The sequence below is a fragment of the Lineus longissimus genome, chromosome 8 (genome assembly GCF_910592395.1).
Source record: "Lineus longissimus chromosome 8, tnLinLong1.2, whole genome shotgun sequence".
Lineage (NCBI taxonomy): Eukaryota > Metazoa > Nemertea > Pilidiophora > Heteronemertea > Lineidae > Lineus > Lineus longissimus.
In genome coordinates, this window is record NC_088315.1 from 5284433 (window position 1) to 5303878 (window position 19446).

The 19446-nt window shown below is 39.3% G+C and overlaps 3 protein-coding genes across 12 annotated transcripts in view; 2 read left to right on the forward strand and 1 right to left on the reverse strand.

The window, feature by feature from the left end:
• Nucleotides 1-6339, forward strand: part of LOC135493038 (dihydropyrimidinase-like) — a 33909-nt gene extending 27570 nt beyond the window's left edge. For 8 of the 9 annotated variants that reach the window (XM_064779831.1, XM_064779822.1, XM_064779823.1 and 5 more), the window contains one exon: nucleotides 1184-6339. In XM_064779831.1, the coding sequence (XP_064635901.1) occupies nucleotides 1184-1272 (89 nt within the window). In that variant the 3' untranslated portion in view covers nucleotides 1273-6339. The remainder of the gene's footprint in view (nucleotides 1-1183) is intronic. The other variant, XM_064779826.1, reaches the window with a different exon arrangement.
• A 589-nt stretch (nucleotides 6340-6928) lies between these two features.
• Nucleotides 6929-9647, reverse strand: LOC135492326 (molybdate-anion transporter-like). The gene is made up of 2 exons (XM_064778725.1): nucleotides 9479-9647; nucleotides 6929-9148 (listed from the first exon to the last, which is right to left on the reverse strand). Exon 2 carries the CDS (start codon nucleotides 9048-9050, stop codon nucleotides 7686-7688), a length of 1365 nt encoding a protein of 454 aa, XP_064634795.1. The 5' UTR covers nucleotides 9051-9148; nucleotides 9479-9647; the 3' UTR covers nucleotides 6929-7685.
• A 121-nt stretch (nucleotides 9648-9768) lies between these two features.
• Nucleotides 9769-17760, forward strand: LOC135492692 (NAD-dependent protein deacetylase sirtuin-3-like). 2 transcript variants are annotated; one of them, XM_064779281.1, is made up of 10 exons: nucleotides 9769-9963; nucleotides 10184-10373; nucleotides 10590-10736; nucleotides 12384-12619; nucleotides 12851-12951; nucleotides 13118-13288; nucleotides 13535-13655; nucleotides 14000-14097; nucleotides 14548-14615; nucleotides 16231-16434. In XM_064779281.1, the coding sequence occupies exons 1-10, from the start codon at nucleotides 9885-9887 to the stop codon at nucleotides 16295-16297; spliced, it is 1278 nt and encodes a 425-aa protein (XP_064635351.1). In that variant the 5' UTR covers nucleotides 9769-9884; the 3' UTR covers nucleotides 16298-16434. The 2 variants fall into 2 exon arrangements, with proteins under 2 accessions (XP_064635351.1, XP_064635350.1); XM_064779280.1 differs by lacking the exon at nucleotides 14548-14615 and having other exon boundaries at nucleotides 16231-17760.
• The last annotated feature ends 1686 nt before the right edge of the window (nucleotides 17761-19446 follow it).

The following is a 19446-nucleotide window of genomic DNA, read 5'->3' on the forward strand; positions in this document are numbered from 1 at the left end:
TGTGCTTTTATAGGGAAGTTAAGTGTCTTGTTTAAGATAGGAAGTCCCTATTGGGCTTGGTCAAGTGTCCTTTCAAGATAAGGTTTTTCCTGCTGTAAGATTCAGATAGTGAACAATATAATGGGTTGACATTTTGTTTGATGTTGATGGATGATAGGGGCTGAACATCACCAGCTAGCTTTGTTCTTCATCAGGGAAAATACTTTAGTTTTGTTCTCTACTGACCTGTGTACTCTGTTCCCTGGCAATCAGTCTCCCTCTTGATTTACAGATTCTGGCATCAGCAGTCTCATATCTGACTGCAAATAAAAGCACATCAGGTCCGAGTCGAACTCATGGAAGGCTCGTTTTGGGGACAAACAACTTTCTACAAATTACACTGCCCGAACTTGACTGCTGGTCATTTTAATTTGACCATTTCCCATTACCTTGCTTCGTTATTGTTTTGTGCTTTTGTCCTTCGTTAAACTCTGTTGTTCTTTTGTTGATCTTTCTTTTAGCTTTAATTCTTTGTCTTTTTTGTTGTCCTAGCATCTACCTTGCACCAAAACAAACATAATAGTACTAACACCGGTATTTTTTAGTTTTAGAAGCGTTGTAGATTGTGGCAAATATCCCTTCTGATCTGTTGACACGACTCTGGAGACTAGAAATTGTGCTGTTTTACAATGAGGTTTCATTTCAAATTGTTTGGTTGGACGGCCAAGTTATAAATCACATTCCAAATGCATCAACAGCTCATGATGTGCTCTCGTCAGAACCAAACATATCTGCTACAACTCAGGTATTTTCGATTGGTGCTTCATGAGCATATCAAACAAGGCATTGTCATAGCAACAACAATCACATCACTGAGTGATGAGCCTTTTGTAGACTCTCATGTGGAATTCGGTGGATTGTTACACTTCATGTTTGTGTACACATCTATCTGTTGTATGTGGCTGTGTGTATACATATCGTCTGGCCAGGATGAGCAGCAATGGCTTTCGCTATTTTTTGTTATGATACACACCGACTGAAGTCGGAGGTTATTCAGAGTCTGGACTGTAAAGGTTTGTTGCCAAAGGCACAAAAAACTTTCTGGAACATACGTCAGCAGATCACAGTCCCATGGGTAGCACCATCTATTAGTAGAATTACAAAAGCCCTTGTCTACAGTTTGTACGATTTTGACTACTTTCAGGTGAACAAATTGACGATCAGAATAAACACCGACCTTCTACAAAAGTGCATCACCCCCCAGGCGGCGGAGCCCATACCTCATTGTGGTAATGCGAGCAGATATAGGTACAAATGGTCGAAAATTTCCATTGCAAAAATAGAAGATTTCCATTGTGAACATTTTCATTTGCAAGAACCAGCATGTTTCAATAACAAAATGATGTTCTGCTTGCAAAATTGTAAATTGTTATTATTTTTGGCCATAGATTTTAGAATTGGACACACTTTTTGGCATGAGGGTTGCAGCTTTAGTTTAAATCAAGCCTGGGGAACACATTGATATTTTCCCTCGATGTCGACCATAATAAAGATTACTTGTAGGTAGCTGGAGTATTACCAGTTTTTCCCTTCTAGGTGAACATTCTCACAACAGACTTTCTACAAATTGCCAGGAATTTTATCACCTTCTAACCAATTGGAATCTTATTGAGACCCAATTATAGATATAACTTTGGAAAGAGGAGGGGAATGTATGACTATTGCATGTATGTATAAACATAATGAAATGTTGAGGAAACTAGATACACAATTTTAGAATTCAGTGTAGAATTCAAATTTGTCACTCAGCATGTTAGCTTTTAATGTAATTTGTATTTTAAAAATTGAGATTTTTTTAGTTTGAATTTAGAGTATCTTCAGATTCTTTTTGTTCACCCCGAATATTTTCTTAATTGGTCTTAGTTAGAATATGTCCTACAAGTTTAGTCGGGATTATCAACCTCAAAAATTCGAACCGAAGCCTGTAGACCTCATTTGCCTGGTACATCCAAATATCCTCTTAGCATTGTTTAGATTTTGTTATAGATAAGAGATTTAGTCATATTTATGTTGTGCCCTTGTTTTAAGTTCATTGAAATTTCATCGCAGATGATTGTAAACGCTTGCAGATTGTGAAAATTAGGTCCTTCCAAGAGTTAAGATGAAATAAATTCCAAAACTATACGAGTTTTACATTGTTTTCTGTCCAGACCTGTTCCAGCTGAGATGTATTTGTCACGTCTCATCTTCTTCTTGTTAACACTTTCAGTGCGGAAATGGAAAACGGATACGTGAATAAACAAAACCTAGATGTTCAATGTTTTTTGAAGAGCCTGTTGAGGGCTGAGGGGTAACGAGAAAGCTGTGAAAAGTGTCTTCTCCTTCTTCTGTGTGCTCAAAAAGGATGTGCAGCGTAAAAAACATTTGGCTGTTCACTGCTGTGGATTTCTTTGACTGTTCCCTACAGCTTAGAACGCCAGCTCCAGCCAATGTTCTGACAGTCCTCTGCCCCAGTGTTAAGGCACCGAGTCCACATGAGAACCTGGCCAGCAGTCTGGAAGTGTGTACCCATGTCAAGGGATGCTATAATGACTCATGAGTTTCATTTGAGCCACTTGAACTTTAATCTCGTGATCTCTTAAAAGGAGTCATGGCGGGTCCAGTTCTCACCAGATAAGATTGAGGAAAAGGGAGTTAAGATATATAAATTTCTGGCTTTCGTTACAAGTCCCTCGGTCCAAACATGGTTACTGTCTTGTTGTTCACTGTTGTATACCACGGAGTGCCTGAGTGTAAGATGTACCATTTCAATCATAACTCCAGTTTACGTAATGATTTGAGAAATACATGTATGTAATTTTTATGCAATTTGTACCATATTTTGCAGAAATTCTTGTATAATATACATATATGTTTTTATTAAAATTTGTTAAGGCTTGTGTATGTATATACTCACCAACACATTGTGCTGTAGTTGTGGTGGTCGTCTTGATATCAGATTGTCTAGGGTTTCATGAACACATTATAGTCATGAATAAATCTTGGTTATTTGAGACCTATCTTTATTACATCCAGTTTCAAAAAAGAGACGTGCTTCTCGTTGGTACTCCTCAAACATGTTAATCCAAGCCCAAGCTCCCATTTCGTCCAGATTTAGTCAAGTTTAAGCCAAAGGTTACATGAAATACATTCTAAAAGGCGCCGGTCACAGAATCCTTGACTTGTATACATCAAACGCATTAATATGACGTCTGCCTCTTTTCAAAAAGGTAGGATTATTACTTTATCATAATCAGTGATTGACCAAAAGAGAAAGTATCGGGTTCAAGCTTGAGATAAAACTACTTGCGTATCTTCAACCATTTCAAACACACTAAACCTCAAGACGGTCCTGTAGGTTTGATGAAGTGATATCTTTTTCTCCATTAACAAGTATGTCGGGTCCACATTCAAAATTTTGCTGTACATTCTGCTTTATCTTTAATGTGTGTAGTTTGTTGTGTATTTGGTGATCAGTTCCTCTCTGAGGCCATCAGCGAAGTTGCCCATGTCATAATAAACTTACACACATTTGCCTAACCTCATTTTCAACCTGTTTGATTCATTCCGCTAGAATACGGTATTCAAATATTTTGAAAATTCGGATATGGTTTTGTCTTTTGTATTTGAATGAATTTGTGTCTATATTTCTATCTCAGCTCATTGCAGTTTGTAGTAAAGGGTACCAAGATATTCCATTGACACATAAACTCCATGGTCCATCTCGGATGATCAAAATCTGGCTTGGGCTCATTGAAAATTAGGAAAGGTAGCATTTTGAGACATTTGAAGAAAAAAAATCGGAGTCATGTGTTGCACCCATTCATAAGGCTGGGCTTACATATGATTCACTGTGTCACATATCACATGATGTGATGAATCTTATGTAGCCCACTCTTTTGAGGCAGATAGTTTCTTCTTCATGTGAAAAGTGACACATTGACTCTACATGTATGTAAACCCAGCTATGTCGCCGTATTCATCGTCTGCTGCCAACTTCAATGAGACTGGTGCGTTGACTGTGATATTTCTCTCTTTCGAGCCATATGTCCAACAAGGATCACAATTTGTACAGGACGGTAGCGCAGTGCTAGTTTGTAGACGCTTATTCCTATTATATCTTAGCAGTAGAGCAGTAGAGCATTAGACTTGGTAGAGGATCTTCTCGAATCTTTTTGAGGTCAGTTCCAACAAGGATGACAAATTGTACAGAACAGTAGTGCAGTGTAGTGTGTAGACGCTTCTTCCTATTATATTGTAGTAGTTTAGTGTTAGACATAGGACAGTATACCTCTTAACCCTTTTTTCAAGCAATGTCCAGCAACAAATGATCACAGCTTGTACAGGGCAGTATTGCCATTAGATAGAAGTTTAGTTAGTATACATGTATATTGGCTATTTGGAGCCTTATACACTTTGACATACATGTATCTCTAGTTTGTAGAAGCTTCTGTAAATATCAGTGCAATCAAATATCATTAGTGTTTGAAGCAGGCGTATTTTGTGGACTCGACATACTGTTTATGAGTAACCATAATTGTAGGACTTACAATGGAAGTCTGGTCTTTTGAGAGTGATGTTTTTTTAAGTCCATACACCTATTTCAGCGAATCCTCAATAGATTGTCATGTACTTTATTAGATCATTTTAAGGCTTATTGTGTTTGGATTCATCCAATTCAAAAATTTCATTTCAAAATCTTTTGCACATGTCTGACCTTCAGCCAGAGCCAGTCACATTTTGGCAGTTATTTTCGTGGAAACCTTGACTTAATGTGAGATGGGCATTCTTGGGTTTTCAGTTGACATTGATCGAGAAAATTTCATTCAACATTGACACAGGTGGAATGACAGAATTGGACAGTAAATTTCTTCGAAAGATTTATTGGCAAAATCTATTGATATTATGACAAGGAACAAGTGGAACAACTAAAAACAAGAACGGGTAAAGGACAAGATTTTGTTCGAACAAATGGTTTTGCAACATGTAGGTAATATTTCGATATGTTTAGTTTTCATCATGGTTTTCCCGAAATAAGCATTTCAGGGAAAATTTGTTGCATTCTATCATGTCAAATATTTTGATGAATTAAATATTGCTGAATGGTGCAAACTTGACTGTAGTGGCTTTATGCACAGTTTAACCTTAAATATGAATATAAATATATGTATACTCCTTATGTCAAATGTTGAAGTTACACATTTTTAGGTGTGGAGTAAGTAGATGTAGGATATAACTGTCATTAAAAATTACCTTGTTTATATTTGAATCTGAAGTTGAATGACTTTTGTAACAGATTTAAATTGAAAATATTCTACTCAAAGTTGAATGCATGCTTTTGTAATTGACTGATTTTGTGTCAAAGCAAATACAGATCGAGCTTTGAAAAAAAATGCTTTTTCAGTGGAAATTATCTAACTGCCAATGCAGATCCTTTGGAGATTGTCGGGTTATAATTCAGTCACATAATTGTTGCTTATACAAAACTCAATGTAGTCAACTTGCGCAAATGTACATTGACTCTTTTTATGGTCAAAATGCTTTTTTGTTATCGACTGTATGGTCACAAAATTCAGCTTACTCTTTAGTCTGACTGCTTAAACTGGCCTGAACTCAAAATTCATTGTAATTTTCATTGGCTCTGACTAAATAGTCAAGATTGTCGATGAAGATGATTTGATTCACAATTATGTTGTCTAAATTTGACTCTAAGTTTTTTTATGAATTGAGTCTCCGATAGCGAAATACATATTTTAATAGAGGTAGGTGCATTTGACTCGTCATAACATCAGAAAGTTCAATCTACATGTATTTGCAGGATTTGAACTACAGGTACCCCATTGTAAAGAATGGCTTCTTTGGGACTGATGTTGTTCACGTCTGATCACGCAACTTCTCAAATCCAGTGAATGGATTTAACTTTCTAATATTGTGGAAAACCACCTAGGCATACACCAGTAAGTACATTTGGCTCTCTGAAGTCCCGAAGTAAAGTCATTGAAGAACTTGTAAATTAACTTGAATGTCAAGGTACTATGTTAACTTGACTTGACAGTCAATTTGCATCTCCCTGTTTTGACTCCGAAGTCGAGTTACTTCATAGAAACAACTTTTCAGTCAATTTCTATCCAGTTAATTTTACTATAAAGTCAAGTTCTTCATGTCATTGACTTTATAGTCAAAAATGATTTGCGTAAATTGATGTTAAAGTCTCAATGCTTTGAATATTTTGCTTTCCCTATACGTAACGTATATTCAAGTAGGATGTAAACTCTGTCTACCGGTTTGGTATTTGATAAAAATAAAATCGCTGTTGGTAAATTCAGTCTCGTTCGCTTTCCAGTTGCCAATCAAGAGGACTTTAATCTTGTTTGTCTGCATAATACCTGGGATGCCCATGGACCTGGGACAATATCAAGACCATTCTGCCTTTGGTAGAACTTCCATCTTGCTGTTCTCTATAAGAGGGGCACAACCAGCCATGAGATAGCTCATGTACCTCGGAGATGTACCTGACACAACATATACATCAAGGATGTACCTGATACAGCCCAGGTACGTGGGACAGTAGTGAGACCATTCTGCCTTTGGTAGAACTTCCATCTTGCTGTCCTCTTTAAGAGGGGCACAACCAGGCCATGAGATAGCTCATGTACCTCGGAGATGTACCTGACACAACATATACATCAAGGATGTACCGGATACAGCCCAGGTACGTGGGACAGTAGCGAGACCATTCTGCCTTTGGTGGAACTTCCATCTTGCTGTCCTCTTTAAGAGGGGCACATCCAGGCCATGAGATAGCTCATGTACCTCCGAGATGTACCTGACACAACATATACATCAAGAGGATAACAGAAGAGTCCACTAAGGGAAGTGAAACTGTTAATGAAATAAAATAACTCCCATATCATTGAAAACAATTATAAATATTTATTTACATTTTGACAACATTTAGTATGCTTGAAAGAACAGAGAAAAGCAGTTGGAGAAAAATCAAGAGACGAAACAGTGTACTTCCTAGTAATATTTTAACTTGTACACCGCCAAAGGTTTTGGGAGGTATCTTGCTTTTCTACAATACATTGTTAAAAAATTAAAAGTCTAAGCCTCGGACATGTCTGACGAAATTACAAGATTACAATTCAAACACCCTTAGCATATTCCTGTACCTACAGTAATGAAACTTTGAGTGATCTAAGTGGCTGCATTAATGAAGGCTAACCCAGTAAAGAGGAAGCACACCACAGCTCGATCACCTATTTCTCATTTCTTTCAAAGAATAGACAAAAAGCATTGCAGGTTTTAACTTAAGCCCACCAGCTGATATCTCACAGCAGTACCTTGTGCCCAGAAGCAGTTTTCCTATACACATAACAATTATTCACCTTGGGATATATCTTCTTGCCTTCAACTGAGATGTATTACCGTTCACATTAAAATGAGATGAAAGTTATTTACATGTAAAACTTCCAATAACTCAAAACTAGATACTCTAATCAAAGCCACCAGTGACTACACCTTTTGGGTCAGCTCATTCCGGGAGGGAGTGAGGTCGAGAGGCGATGCAACAAAACTGGAGACCTTGATGATTCAAGATGTAAAAACAGACCATAACTTATACCCTATATCGCCAATTACCCACCTAACAGTATTTCTAGAGTTTTTTATGTCACAGTTTCCATTTCAACAGCCTGTTCCTCTTCTTCTTCATTTTGAGTTTGGAGTTGAGAGTCGGCACGGATCAGCCGGCCAAACCGTAACAAACACATCATTGCAATAGCCAACAACCCAGCACACATCATGAAAATCATCCTGTTACCATAGTGACCAGATGTTCCGTGTAACATTGTCAATACTGCGCACGCGATCAGGTTGAGTGGCACCCTGAACCAGCTAGTAATACTGGCTCGGTGCTGCTCTGGAATCACCTTCATGCGTATGAATCCCATCGAAGGAAAGTAGATCCCGACACCAATTTCTAACAACAGGAATGCAAAAAATGACAATTTTCTTCCACCACTACCTCCAGTTGCAAACACACATGTTATCATTGCAGCAGATGCACAACATATGGCCAATGATAGTGTTGTGACAACTGATATTTTTCGTGCACGTACTAATTGGAAGATGGCCGCACCAATCATGATACAGACCATGAAGCAAGAGAAGATGATTCCCAACGGAGGCTTGTCAACTTTGAGCACAGGAGTCCAGATAAAGATGAATATATACATAACGCTCTCGAATGATGCCTGTATGGCACCGATGAAGAATATCCTCTCGTCTGCTAGGATTTCTCGAATGCCGTCCATGCAAGACTTCCGAAAATGGATGGTCTGGCGGCCATAGTTTTCTTGCCACTGTGACATGACAACAATGCCTGATATTAGCAGACACGGTATAGCTAACATGAATGGTGAAACTGGACCAAAGTGGAACCATTCTGATATCATGTTCGCAATGAATCCAGCGAGGACTGAAAGAGCGCCGTTCCAAACAGTTGTCTTTGTGAAGGTCACGGGGATCCATTCCCTTGGAAAGTCATGTCCTTCAATATGTTCATGGATGTACCACGCCTCAAATGTGTAGAAGAGTAATGATGTTGCCATTCCGCCGAAAACACGCCCCACAATCAGAACACCATAGTTCCGAGATAACTTCGTGAAGCAAGAAATGGAATAAATTATAGTAAAGAGGATACAAAGTTTCCTTCTGCCGAATCTGTCGGCAAGAATTGGTGCCCAAGTTCCTAGAATCACCGTTGAAGCAAATCCACAGGAGTATATGATGGCAATCTGTGATTCCATGAATCCATAATGACTATACAGTTGATACAAGTAGGGTCCTTGCAACCAGTCTGCAAAGAGCGCTGCAAAATATGCGGCAAAGAAAATGTATTGGAATTTAAGGAAGATTGGGTTGTTTCCTATTGTAGGATGATTCTGACCTCTCAGCGCAAGGTACTGTAGTCCAGCACACAGTATTAACAAAACAGCAAATGTCACGTAGACTAGTGCAGTCATACCCATGGTGACCGGTGGTTGATGTTTATGCCGAGGAAATTCCAAGCTGATAGGAGACTAAGATGATGATGTTAGACGTCCTTCAATCATACAAGACCCTGAACCTGAAAGTAAAGATAAAATTGATGTTAGCAATTCTTCTCAAAATTTGAACATGCTAATTCACTTATGGCTATGCCGTACAGTAATTCTCAAAGACATTGTTGGTGAGCAGGGGCAGGTAGGGCATCCATCCTCCCTCTCATCTCAATCTTAATCTTATGTCAAGTGTCACCAATGCATTTAATAGCTTCAATCAATTTGACATAATCCTGAGACCTGACATATGAAGAGTATTCCATGTACAATCAATGAGTGTACATCTAGCATGCATTGCATGCACTAGCAGAACCCACAGAAAATAACAAAAATGATTTCAATCATTCTTTCAATACCGGAAAACCTTTGCTCTGGACTGTAGTTTTTTTAGTTAGAATGTTGCAGCAGATGTATCAGATTCTGAATATTACAATATATTTCGCCAATTTTCATCAATGAGTGAAATAACAGCAAAAACAAATTAATTTTAACAACATTTTACACGTCATGGGCGCTGACATTGTTTCCGGGCCACCCTGTAGAGTATCGTGAGTTTCCTGTTTCACCTATTGGTGGGGATAATAACTAGTGGTCCCGGCAAATGTGGAAAATGTTGACAATGTTTACTTCTTCGCTCTGACTTACATGGCGAGAAAGTCGGATTGTTTTGCCTCGTAGCAACACAAAATTGGCGAATATTTATCACACCCAGAACTTTTATTGCTCTTATTATCATTCCTGAGGACAATGACTCCGTGATCAATGCACTGGTGGACGAATCCGTCACCAGTGTCACCGATCATGCGTCTAATTTCACTCGCCATGGCCACTCAAAAAAAAGGTAAGATTGCCCTCTACATTTTATTAGCACCGAATTTCGTCATGGCCCTTACTATGTTTTGTCATGAATTCTTATATTTCATTAGCAAGGTCATTTGGGACCATGTAGCCCCAATTGCATTGACGACGCTATTGTGACAACGTCTAGCTTTATCATTTCGGCTTCACTGTAAAAGTGTTAACACTAACTTCACTGACCGTCTTAATATCTTTCTTTTCAGGACATGTCACCCAACCCCTGCGGTCCAAATCAACCAATTCTAAACCAAATAAACCTTTAGCCAGAACCTTAGCCACTGGAGTTAGTCACAAATCACGATCAGACAGCTCGATCATCAATGGACTGCGTACACTTTCTATCAATGATCGCTCAAATGCTACCACACCGGCTTCTACAAAAATAAGGCAGAGGTATGTACATTATGACCACCTTTCGTTCTCACAGTCTCAGCCTAAAACTGGGAATAGCTAAGTCCTTGAGTTCTTCAAATCATAGCTTTTCTCAGTCGGTCATGACATTGAATGAAATACCAATGTTCTCCGAGAGAACATATTTGAAAGTTTTCACCATGTTATGGTCTCCACTTAGAGGATTAAAATTGACCTTTGACCTTCGTCTTTTTGCAGTCCTATTGCGAGAAGAATATCGAGTGCCAGCAGTAGATGTCAATCCCTGGAAGATATAGCTCGGTATATTCTGGCAAAAAAAGCCAAGAATATTGTCATAATGGCTGGAGCTGGTATAAGCACGTCCAGTGGAATTCCAGATTTTAGGTAAGAATAAGTCTATCGTGTTAGATGATATACAAGGATAGACTTTTTTAAAAGTTTGTCCTTGTTTTTCAAAAAGGAATTTGATTGGGAAAAGCCAAAATCTATGCCTTGTCATTTTCTAAAATAATAAGAATTTGATAAAAAATACCATGTGAAACATATTGAAGGTAGTCATACATGTACAGCTTTATCAAAGCGCTGCACTCAAAAAAATCCTGCATAGGCCTACGAAGTGAGCAGGCATTCCATTATGTCGTGATACTAGACATTGTGCCGGGCCTATACCTGTACATGTTGATATTCTCCTTTCAACACACAAATATATGTTCAATATTTATACTTTAAGAGATTAGCCAGACCACTTTGGGGATTACGTTTGTTTGAAATATTGGCAAAGCCCAAAGGCTGGGTTCCTAACCACTGAATTCTTACATGAAAGTGGAGAATTTTATTGATTATAAACCTGTTGTTGTGAACAAATGAACCAATCATCATCGTCATCATCATTTCGGAATCATGTTTTCGGGACTTTTCCACATAGCTAATCGTGAATCAATGAATACAATGAATCCCAAAAAGTGCTCAATTGCTTCACGTTAACCAAATATTGTCAGTTGACAAAAGGGGTAAATCTTTTTGTAATCATCGCCGCTGGCAGAAACCCTCTTTCTCTCAAGCCAATTATGGCATCCGCTTGGGACACTATCGGGACACTATCGTAGAGTTCTGATCAATACTATTACCAGACCAATTCATCTGCACCGTTTTGTATTAGTGTATATTTTAAAACCTTCCTTTCATTAATCAGACATAAGAAGTGTACCCAGAGCATGTTGATCAAGAAGGCATAAATCATACATGACATTATTTTCCTGTGCACAATGGGGCGGCGTAACGCTCGGCTTTAACTGCAGTAAGAAATGTCTAATACAAGTGATTTAATGGTCCTGGGTGGTTGGGTTGGAGTGCCAGACATCATGGTGTGCCTTTGAAAATGCATATAGGTCGCATGTGGCTATTATGACAATATTGAAGTAACTGGTTTCGAATTATTCATTTATTTGGGTTATTCATGCTATTTAGTAAGAACGTGACCTAAAATGTGAGGAAGCCTGTGGTTTCATAATCACATAGTTCATGTTGTTAATCTTTAGAATAAGTGGACTCTTTGAGTTAGTTTGATGAAGGGCAGAGGGCTGGACTTCCTTGTGGTTGTTTTCTGTGGAACTGAACACCCTGCTGTGCTTCTTTCAAAATCAATCGGTAGAACTAAGTGTTATGGCGATCAACACTATTATGTAGTCTAACCCTAAAATGATCCGTCCTCACTTTTATGACACACTTGAGATTTGGGAGATTGAGTAGAAATTCATATCCTTCATGGTTGCGGGTTGAATCCCCAATTGGGATCCTTCTAATTTAATGTGATGAAGAATAAAGAAAAGAGGCTAACTGGTAATTTATTAAAAAGGACACATCCCTATTCCAGCAATTTCAGCCTAATCTGACACAGTCCACTGCTCAGTGTTGGATGGTCATTTTTGGCCCCTGCTGGAATCCCGAAAAAAGACCATTTCCCGATCAGAAAGTGGGCGAAGCTGATCTATATAACCTCAACCTACTTGAACTTGTGTTTTTTCATTTTAGATCACCTGGAACTGGTCTCTATGACAATCTCAAACAGTACAACATCCCGTACCCAGAAGCAATCTTTGACATCGACTACTTCACATATAAACCCAAGCCTTTCTTCACGCTAGCCAAGGAGCTGTACCCCTCAGGGAAATACAAGCCAAACTATATTCACTATTTCTGCCGCATGTTACACGAGAAGGGCCTGTTGCTACGAATGTACACACAGAATATCGATGGCTTTGAAAGATGTAAGTATACCATGGGATTACGAAAGGAGAGGGGTCATTTTACAGAAATATGGCAGCAGTTCACGGTCAGTTCAGAAAATGTCAGTGTATAACTATAAGTGCTGAGCACAAAGGAGATTGTGACGTCTAATAATAAAACATCTTCTGCTACTTGTAGTTCTCCATGGTTGGTCTTGTCATTTGACACTCCTCCCTGAGCTAAACTAACCCAAGCTCTACCTTGTCTTTCAGTGGCAGGAATCCCTCCTTCCAAACTTGTCGAAGCTCATGGAACTTTTGCCACTGCCACTTGTACAGGATGTCGCAAGACTTACCCCGGAGAAGAAATCAAAGTGAGTTGTTGTTTCTGTGATGCACCGAATAATACACGGCTCTTGCTGGAATTTAATGTAAAGCACCAGGCTTTGTAAAAATGCTGCTCTCAAGGTCTGAATTTGTAGTGGAGGAAATTTTATTTTGTCTGCATTTTAACCATGTTTTATAATATCCTTTTTCCAGGAGGATATCTTCAACAACAAGGTCCCATATTGTAGGAACAGACGATCTTGTCCCGGCGTGATAAAACCTGATATTATATTTTTTGGTGAGGACCTCCCTCGGCGATTTTGGTACTACTTGCGAGACTTCCCACAAGCTGATTTATTGATTGTGATGGGAACATCTTTAGAGGTGAGGAAAAATTGTAACAAGCGCCTTCAAATAAGAAGCTATATGTAGGGAAAAAACTGAAACTCAAAGCTGGCTTTATTCCAATGATTGCTACTCTTTGATACCTTTGTTTGTCACTGAGTTTCACACGTCAGATTGTGTGAATGAAACTTGCATTGATTATGAAACTTTGGAACAATGTTTGTTTGTTAGTTGTGTGTCATATTCCCAAACATTTGTGATAACTTTCCTTTGTTGTGATTCCAGGTGGAGCCGTTTGCAGGGATTGTTGACTGCACCCGATTCAATACTCCACGCGTCCTGCTCAATATGAAAGCTGTCGGGCCGTTTAAGAATAAAAAACGCTCTAACGATGTTGTAGTACAAGGTATGTACTTCAGGAACAGAAGCAAAAAAGTCCTACTTCTGCCTAAATTACTTTTATAAGCCTCTCGATCAACAGAAAGTGATACCCTGCTTGAGCCCTTTTAAACCTCATGATTGGTCATGAGGGATTCGCTAATCCACCATTGGGGTTATTTATCGTAGATTAAAAAAGTATCAGTCTTCAGTCGGGTGATAGAATCAGTCAAAAGATCAAATTGAATTCAGTTGTCCTTTGCTTTGCATGCAGCATGCAGCTCTCAGCTCCCTTTTTTGGACATACATAAAAATCTGATTATAGTCTAAAAGAAATCTCTTCCATTTTCATCCAACATTTTTGTTTCCTAGGTGACCTGTTAGAAAGTGTTCAACGTTTTGCAAACATTCTTGGCTGGAAACGAGAGATGAATGACCTCATTTTCAACGAGAATCAAAAAGTTCCTGAGGTGAGTGTGCAAACTTTGATTGATTGACATTTTTGTGTTGTGCATGTTGCCCCTCTCCCTGGCTGAACGTCTGCTTCAGGTGAGGTAAGGTGGTTCAGCCCCGATACAATTATAGCCTCTTCGTGCATTAGTGGGTACTCCCAGCTGTTTCCTACACGAAATAGGCTATAATTGTCCTCAGGCTATTATTGTACCACATTAACTTTAAATACAAATCTTCCGAGCGTCATATTATGTCAGAGATCCAAAATGGACCACAACACCAAAATGATATCATGTAAAATTACTCCGCTGTGCTTCTGTGTTGGTCGCTGCAATTCAAAATTCACGCCAATTGATTGTATTCATAACACCATTCACCTAATTCACTCGCAGGAAACATTTTCTCAATACCATCCACTGTATCGAAATATTTTATATTCATCCGTTCTTGATTTGTTTTGTCACCAGTCTGCGCTGCGATCGGCTGAAGCCGATGCCCCAGTAACAAAGAGTGGATCCATTGACTGCACAAACAGGTGTGGTGTGAGCTTGGTTTGACGCACACTCTATAACCTTCTAACGATATGCACTTTTAACAAATCTATCCTATTTTAGTTGATTTTTGTCTCCAACCCCATAAGACTCGAAAATGTTTTGAGAATTATTATTGTTGGAGATCTGCATTAGTGAAATGCTACATGTTGCAGTGCATTGTAGCAAGTAGGCACATTGTCCTCTTGATCACCTTAATCCAATGCCCAAGTTGTCCCTTTAAAAGTAAAAAACCTAGTGACCATGGTCTGTGTCAGTCACTGGTGTCACCTCAACTCTCATCATCTGGGTTCACCTAAAGAGCATAACACTTTAGTTCTTACAGCGCATCCTCCTCCTAGAGGCCCTTGCTTCATCCAATAGGTGCCAAAACTTCATATTAAGTACTTTAGTAAATGCCTTTCATACGTTCTTGCAGTGTATCCTTTATAAATTTAACTCCTGGGGTTACGATTGGTTGCACTTTGACTTTCAGAAATGTCTCTATCTAGTCTTGCTTGAATAGTTTGATAAACTGTTAGGGGTTAAAGAGATTTGGCCACAAGTACATTTCATAAATCATTATTTTACCAAACTCATCATGTATATTTGCAGATCATTCAAGAATATTTTGGCTAAAATATTGGTAGCCCTTTTACGGAAATTATCCAATAAAAAGTTCGAGTATGGTACATTTATCTGTCTGTTCTGCAGTAAGGCCACATATGTTTTTTATTTCTTGGTGTATGGGATAGCAGACCATGACTTTTGAGACTAAGGCAAAACCTGGTTTACATATGTTTAGTTTATGATACTTGTACCAAGTATAGATTAGAGTTGCATACTTGCCGGTACTTATCAGCTTAGAATTCAACCAAGAAATATAAGACATATGGCCTGAAATTAAAACTGTGCCACAGTGATATTGAAACCAACCTCGTCACCCCAATTCCTGAAATAGTTGAAGTGATTTAAAGACTATTCACTCCTAAATCCTTGCAGTTTTCAATGTTTGAGACCTCCTCTTTGTCTGCGTGTAACTATCTTAAGAACTTATATTTTGGGTGATTGTTGTGGTTTGCATGCAGTAAATATCAATATGATAGCCATCTCCTTCCTTCTCGCTATTAACTGATCATTCCCTCCCTGGTACTTGACATTGCAAACAGTTTTCAATCAGTTTTCAATAAAACTTTGCATGATATAAATCTCTGTAAGCCAGCCTCTGTTAATGAGAGTGGTATCACTCTCTAAGATCTGTACCTAATACCTATACTAAAAGGCCTCTGCACATATTTTCTGAGTATTTCATCAAAACTACTTGTAGATTCGCTAACCGTAGTTGGCCAATCATTTGAGAATTTCCATTTCTTTGTCTGCATCAAGCAGCTCGTACGCAACAGGAACATGAAATGATCTGTGCTTATTTTTGGTCACAGCGTCAACGTTCTATTTCTTCAGCTTCTTATGGCAATTTTATTTTATTTTCAAAGTTTTGTCCACCAAAAGGTTTATACAGAAGGCAGCCCTGATTGTTCACTTTTTCTCTATCTATAACTCATCGTATGCCATCCATTCTAATCTGCTCATTAACATATTTTTATCTGCGTCTCGTTTCAGTTTGGTGCCAATGCCGCTTCCCCTCAAACTGCCGATGATTCAAAAAGAGAAACCCCTCCATCTGTGACAGAAAATGGTGCTAGCAATTCCAGTTCTCAAACAATGCAAGAATCTCGTACAACCGGACTGCCCCCTGCGGGCAAACACACCACTAAACCGAACAGTCAGAATGGCACAAATAGCACAAATAGCCAAAATCGGCAGTATCACACGTTCAGTGCAAAGGGGCGATTACAAAACCCTAAACCCCCAATCGCGCTATTCAGGGGTAGGCAGACTGTTAAAAACAATGGCAATGACAATAAAACAGGAGTTAGGTTGCCGCAGTTGAATAAGTATTCATCGCAGCGTTTCAGTGCATACCAGGATGCCCTGATGCAGCTGAAGCTTCGTCAGCGGTATGGACCAGGTGCTGCATCTAGTTCGAGTTCGGAGGACACCAGTGAGGAATCGGAAGAGAGCTCATCAGAATCGGATTCAGATGATTAAACTTTCACGTCTGTTTCTGCATGGAAAAGTTTTCTTGTCATGAGCCCACTGTTAATGGCTTCGTGCTTTGGGTATGAATTCTGACATTTCTCTGACGGGGCGTAATAATCTGACGGACTTCAACAGACTATGTCTGATATTTCTTTTACTAGTTTTATAGTGATGAAGTAATATTCTATTGTTGTACTATATGTTATCATGGTTACCTTGAAAAGTGAGATTGCACAATTAGAAATGTCTAAGATGTGGCCTTTTGCTTCTTCAGACCTTTGGTTTCGAGCTGGATACTGTAAGCTGAAGTTAAATCCAAATCACTGAACTAAACTGAAAATACTGATCACTATTTATTCAAAGCACCAAAAGAGGGGGCCTTGTAGCTGGCATTGCCTTTGTGGTCCAGAATCGTCTATATCCCTGATATATGAATACATGGTCATTTGTTTATTTTTTCCTGTTTTGGTGGTGGTTTATGGAAAGTGCTTATTTTTGCCGTAATTTATGCTTTCATTGATCGTATTCAAAAGTGCACTTATTGATGTTGAATTTTTGTTTCCAAATGTTTCCCAATGTTGCTATATTTGATAAAAGCCAGGTATCATCCTTATTTGTAAATCTATCTTCCAGGTAGTGTAGCTTTGTTCAAATTGAAAATGCACATCATCATCATCAGGTTCCTTGATTATTGAACAAATCAATAGGTTAATTTAGTCACATTTCCAATGTATAATATTGGTTTAAAATTGACAAGAGTTAAAAATGGAGAGAAGCTCTTGTAACTTACATCTTTGTATACGGCTTAATAAGCTGTCCTTGTCATTAAAATGACAAAAACCTTTCCAATGGCACTCTCGAATTCATCCAGGATCGGAGAAGGGGTCAAAGTGATAAAGGTTTTGGTTTCTGTTTAGTTTATGCTTAATTGGTAGGTCCAGCTCTTGTAGCAAATGTTGCCAATTGTGAAAATTGTATGTTCAGAAGTTCTACCAGTTAGAAATTACCAACTGAATATCAAGAAGAAAATGAAAATAGAATAAAGGTTAATTTATCATTTATAATTTATAACTCTTTTGTTGTTTTCGTTAATAGTGATGCTGTATACCCACCTCCTCTGCACAAACGGGATCCAATGCTGCTTATCATAACAACAGGCAGAGAAACAAGTTGGTACAAACGGCTAGGTGGTCACAGGGAGGATACTGAATGTCTTAGATGAAAGCCAGTCTTCTCCATTATGAGCTGAATGTGACATTGTCCATTTAGTGATCCCCTAGAGTCACCGTGTCTTGAATCTGACACTCCCTTGACTAAATTCTCTTATGAAAATGAGTCTTCTTCATGAAATGATCTAATGATCCCCGGCTTTCACTCTGTCCTGTGTGTGACCTTCTCCATGAAATAACGCATGTGGTTCCAGCTGCCTCTTTTATGACATGTACAGTGTGCCGTCTATCGCATCGAGCGTCTTCGGGGTCATTCCGGTTTCTCTGGAATTGGTCTATTCCGTAGTTTTTGTAATAGTTCGGTAAAGGCCGTGATAGTCCCGAAGACACTGGTTGTTCCATGCTATGTTACGCTGCGTGAAATACGTAACAAGTTGGCCAATAACAGCTATCTGATGAAGGACAGTGTTGCCTCCATCTACGGCGGGAGTGTGTTACGGCGTATATATAGTGCGTCCTGCGAGTGAATATATTATATGGTTTGGATCTGGCATGTCTTCATTTCTGGTTGCATCCTGAGTGACCCAAAGTGACCCCAAGTTGCCAAAACGACCGCTATTCAGCAGTTGACAGAATGGGCAAGGCATTAACTGAGTCAGTTCCATCATCACCCTGAAGATGGCGTTTGCGTTGTTTTAACGTTGAAGCCTTCAGCGATCTAATATCCAGCTTGACGGGGGAAGGGCATCCTGAGCTTCAGGTTTTTGAGCGAGAGCTGGAGCATATGGAAAACCACTGGGTGCCGAGGATGGGGGAAGGGGTATACCTTTGCCGGTGCCGAGCAACCTCATGACGCTGGCGCTCTCAAGAGCGACTGGTTTCGGCGCAAATGGTCTATCTACGGATACATTTATGTATGTGTCGCACGATAACCAAATCATTGGATCAGAGCAAAAAGTTATTTCCCATGTCCCACTTTCTGTACCCAAAACTTAACACCCAGCCACGACACTGGTGGCGCTGTCAACATGATAAATGGTTTTTCTTCCGTTAGAATAGGCTATCAACAGATGCGTACGAGGTTTAGATTTTGTGATGTCGTTCAGTCATACGCGAGTTCGTGAGTTCCTCCTGAGTTCGCCCATTCAAATCATACTGACATCGAGCTCATGATGACCCGCCCCTCCCCAGCAAGGACGGCTCTTGCTCTTCTCAATTACTATTTGTTGCCTCCGAGTACGATCGAGTCTGTAAGTAAGGACAGTTGGCTCGGCGCTAATGGGTTATTTTGCAATACCAGGAATCAAACCAGGGATTTGTAATTGCCCTTATGAGGTACGCTCTGGTTGCAGCCGAATAGACTTCATCCCTTCCTTCACAAGAGGTACAATCCGGACTAGTGCACCGGCCTCGTCCTGTCGCCGGTGCGGCAAGACAATCAGGATTTCCCACCAAATTGATTGCATTGGAGTCTACGATGAGCACATGAATGTGACACTTTTCTGTCGTCTTAGCATCACTGACATTCATTGCATGCTCTGTTCCCTGAATGTGACATTCCTCAGAC

Bases quoted from the DNA above. Each gene is read 5' to 3' on its own strand.
- LOC135492692 (XM_064779280.1), top strand. From the start codon at position 9,885: ATGCACTGGTGGACGAATCCGTCACCAGTGTCACCGATCATGCGTCTA. The intron at 13,289-13,534 runs GTGAGGAAAAAT...TTGTGATTCCAG, and splicing joins TGATGGGAACATCTTTAGAG to GTGGAGCCGTTTGCAGGGAT. The intron at 13,656-13,999 runs GTATGTACTTCA...TTTGTTTCCTAG, and splicing joins TAACGATGTTGTAGTACAAG to GTGACCTGTTAGAAAGTGTT.
- LOC135492326 (XM_064778725.1), bottom strand. From the start codon at position 9,050: ATGGGTATGACTGCACTAGTCTACGTGACATTTGCTGTTTTGTTAATA.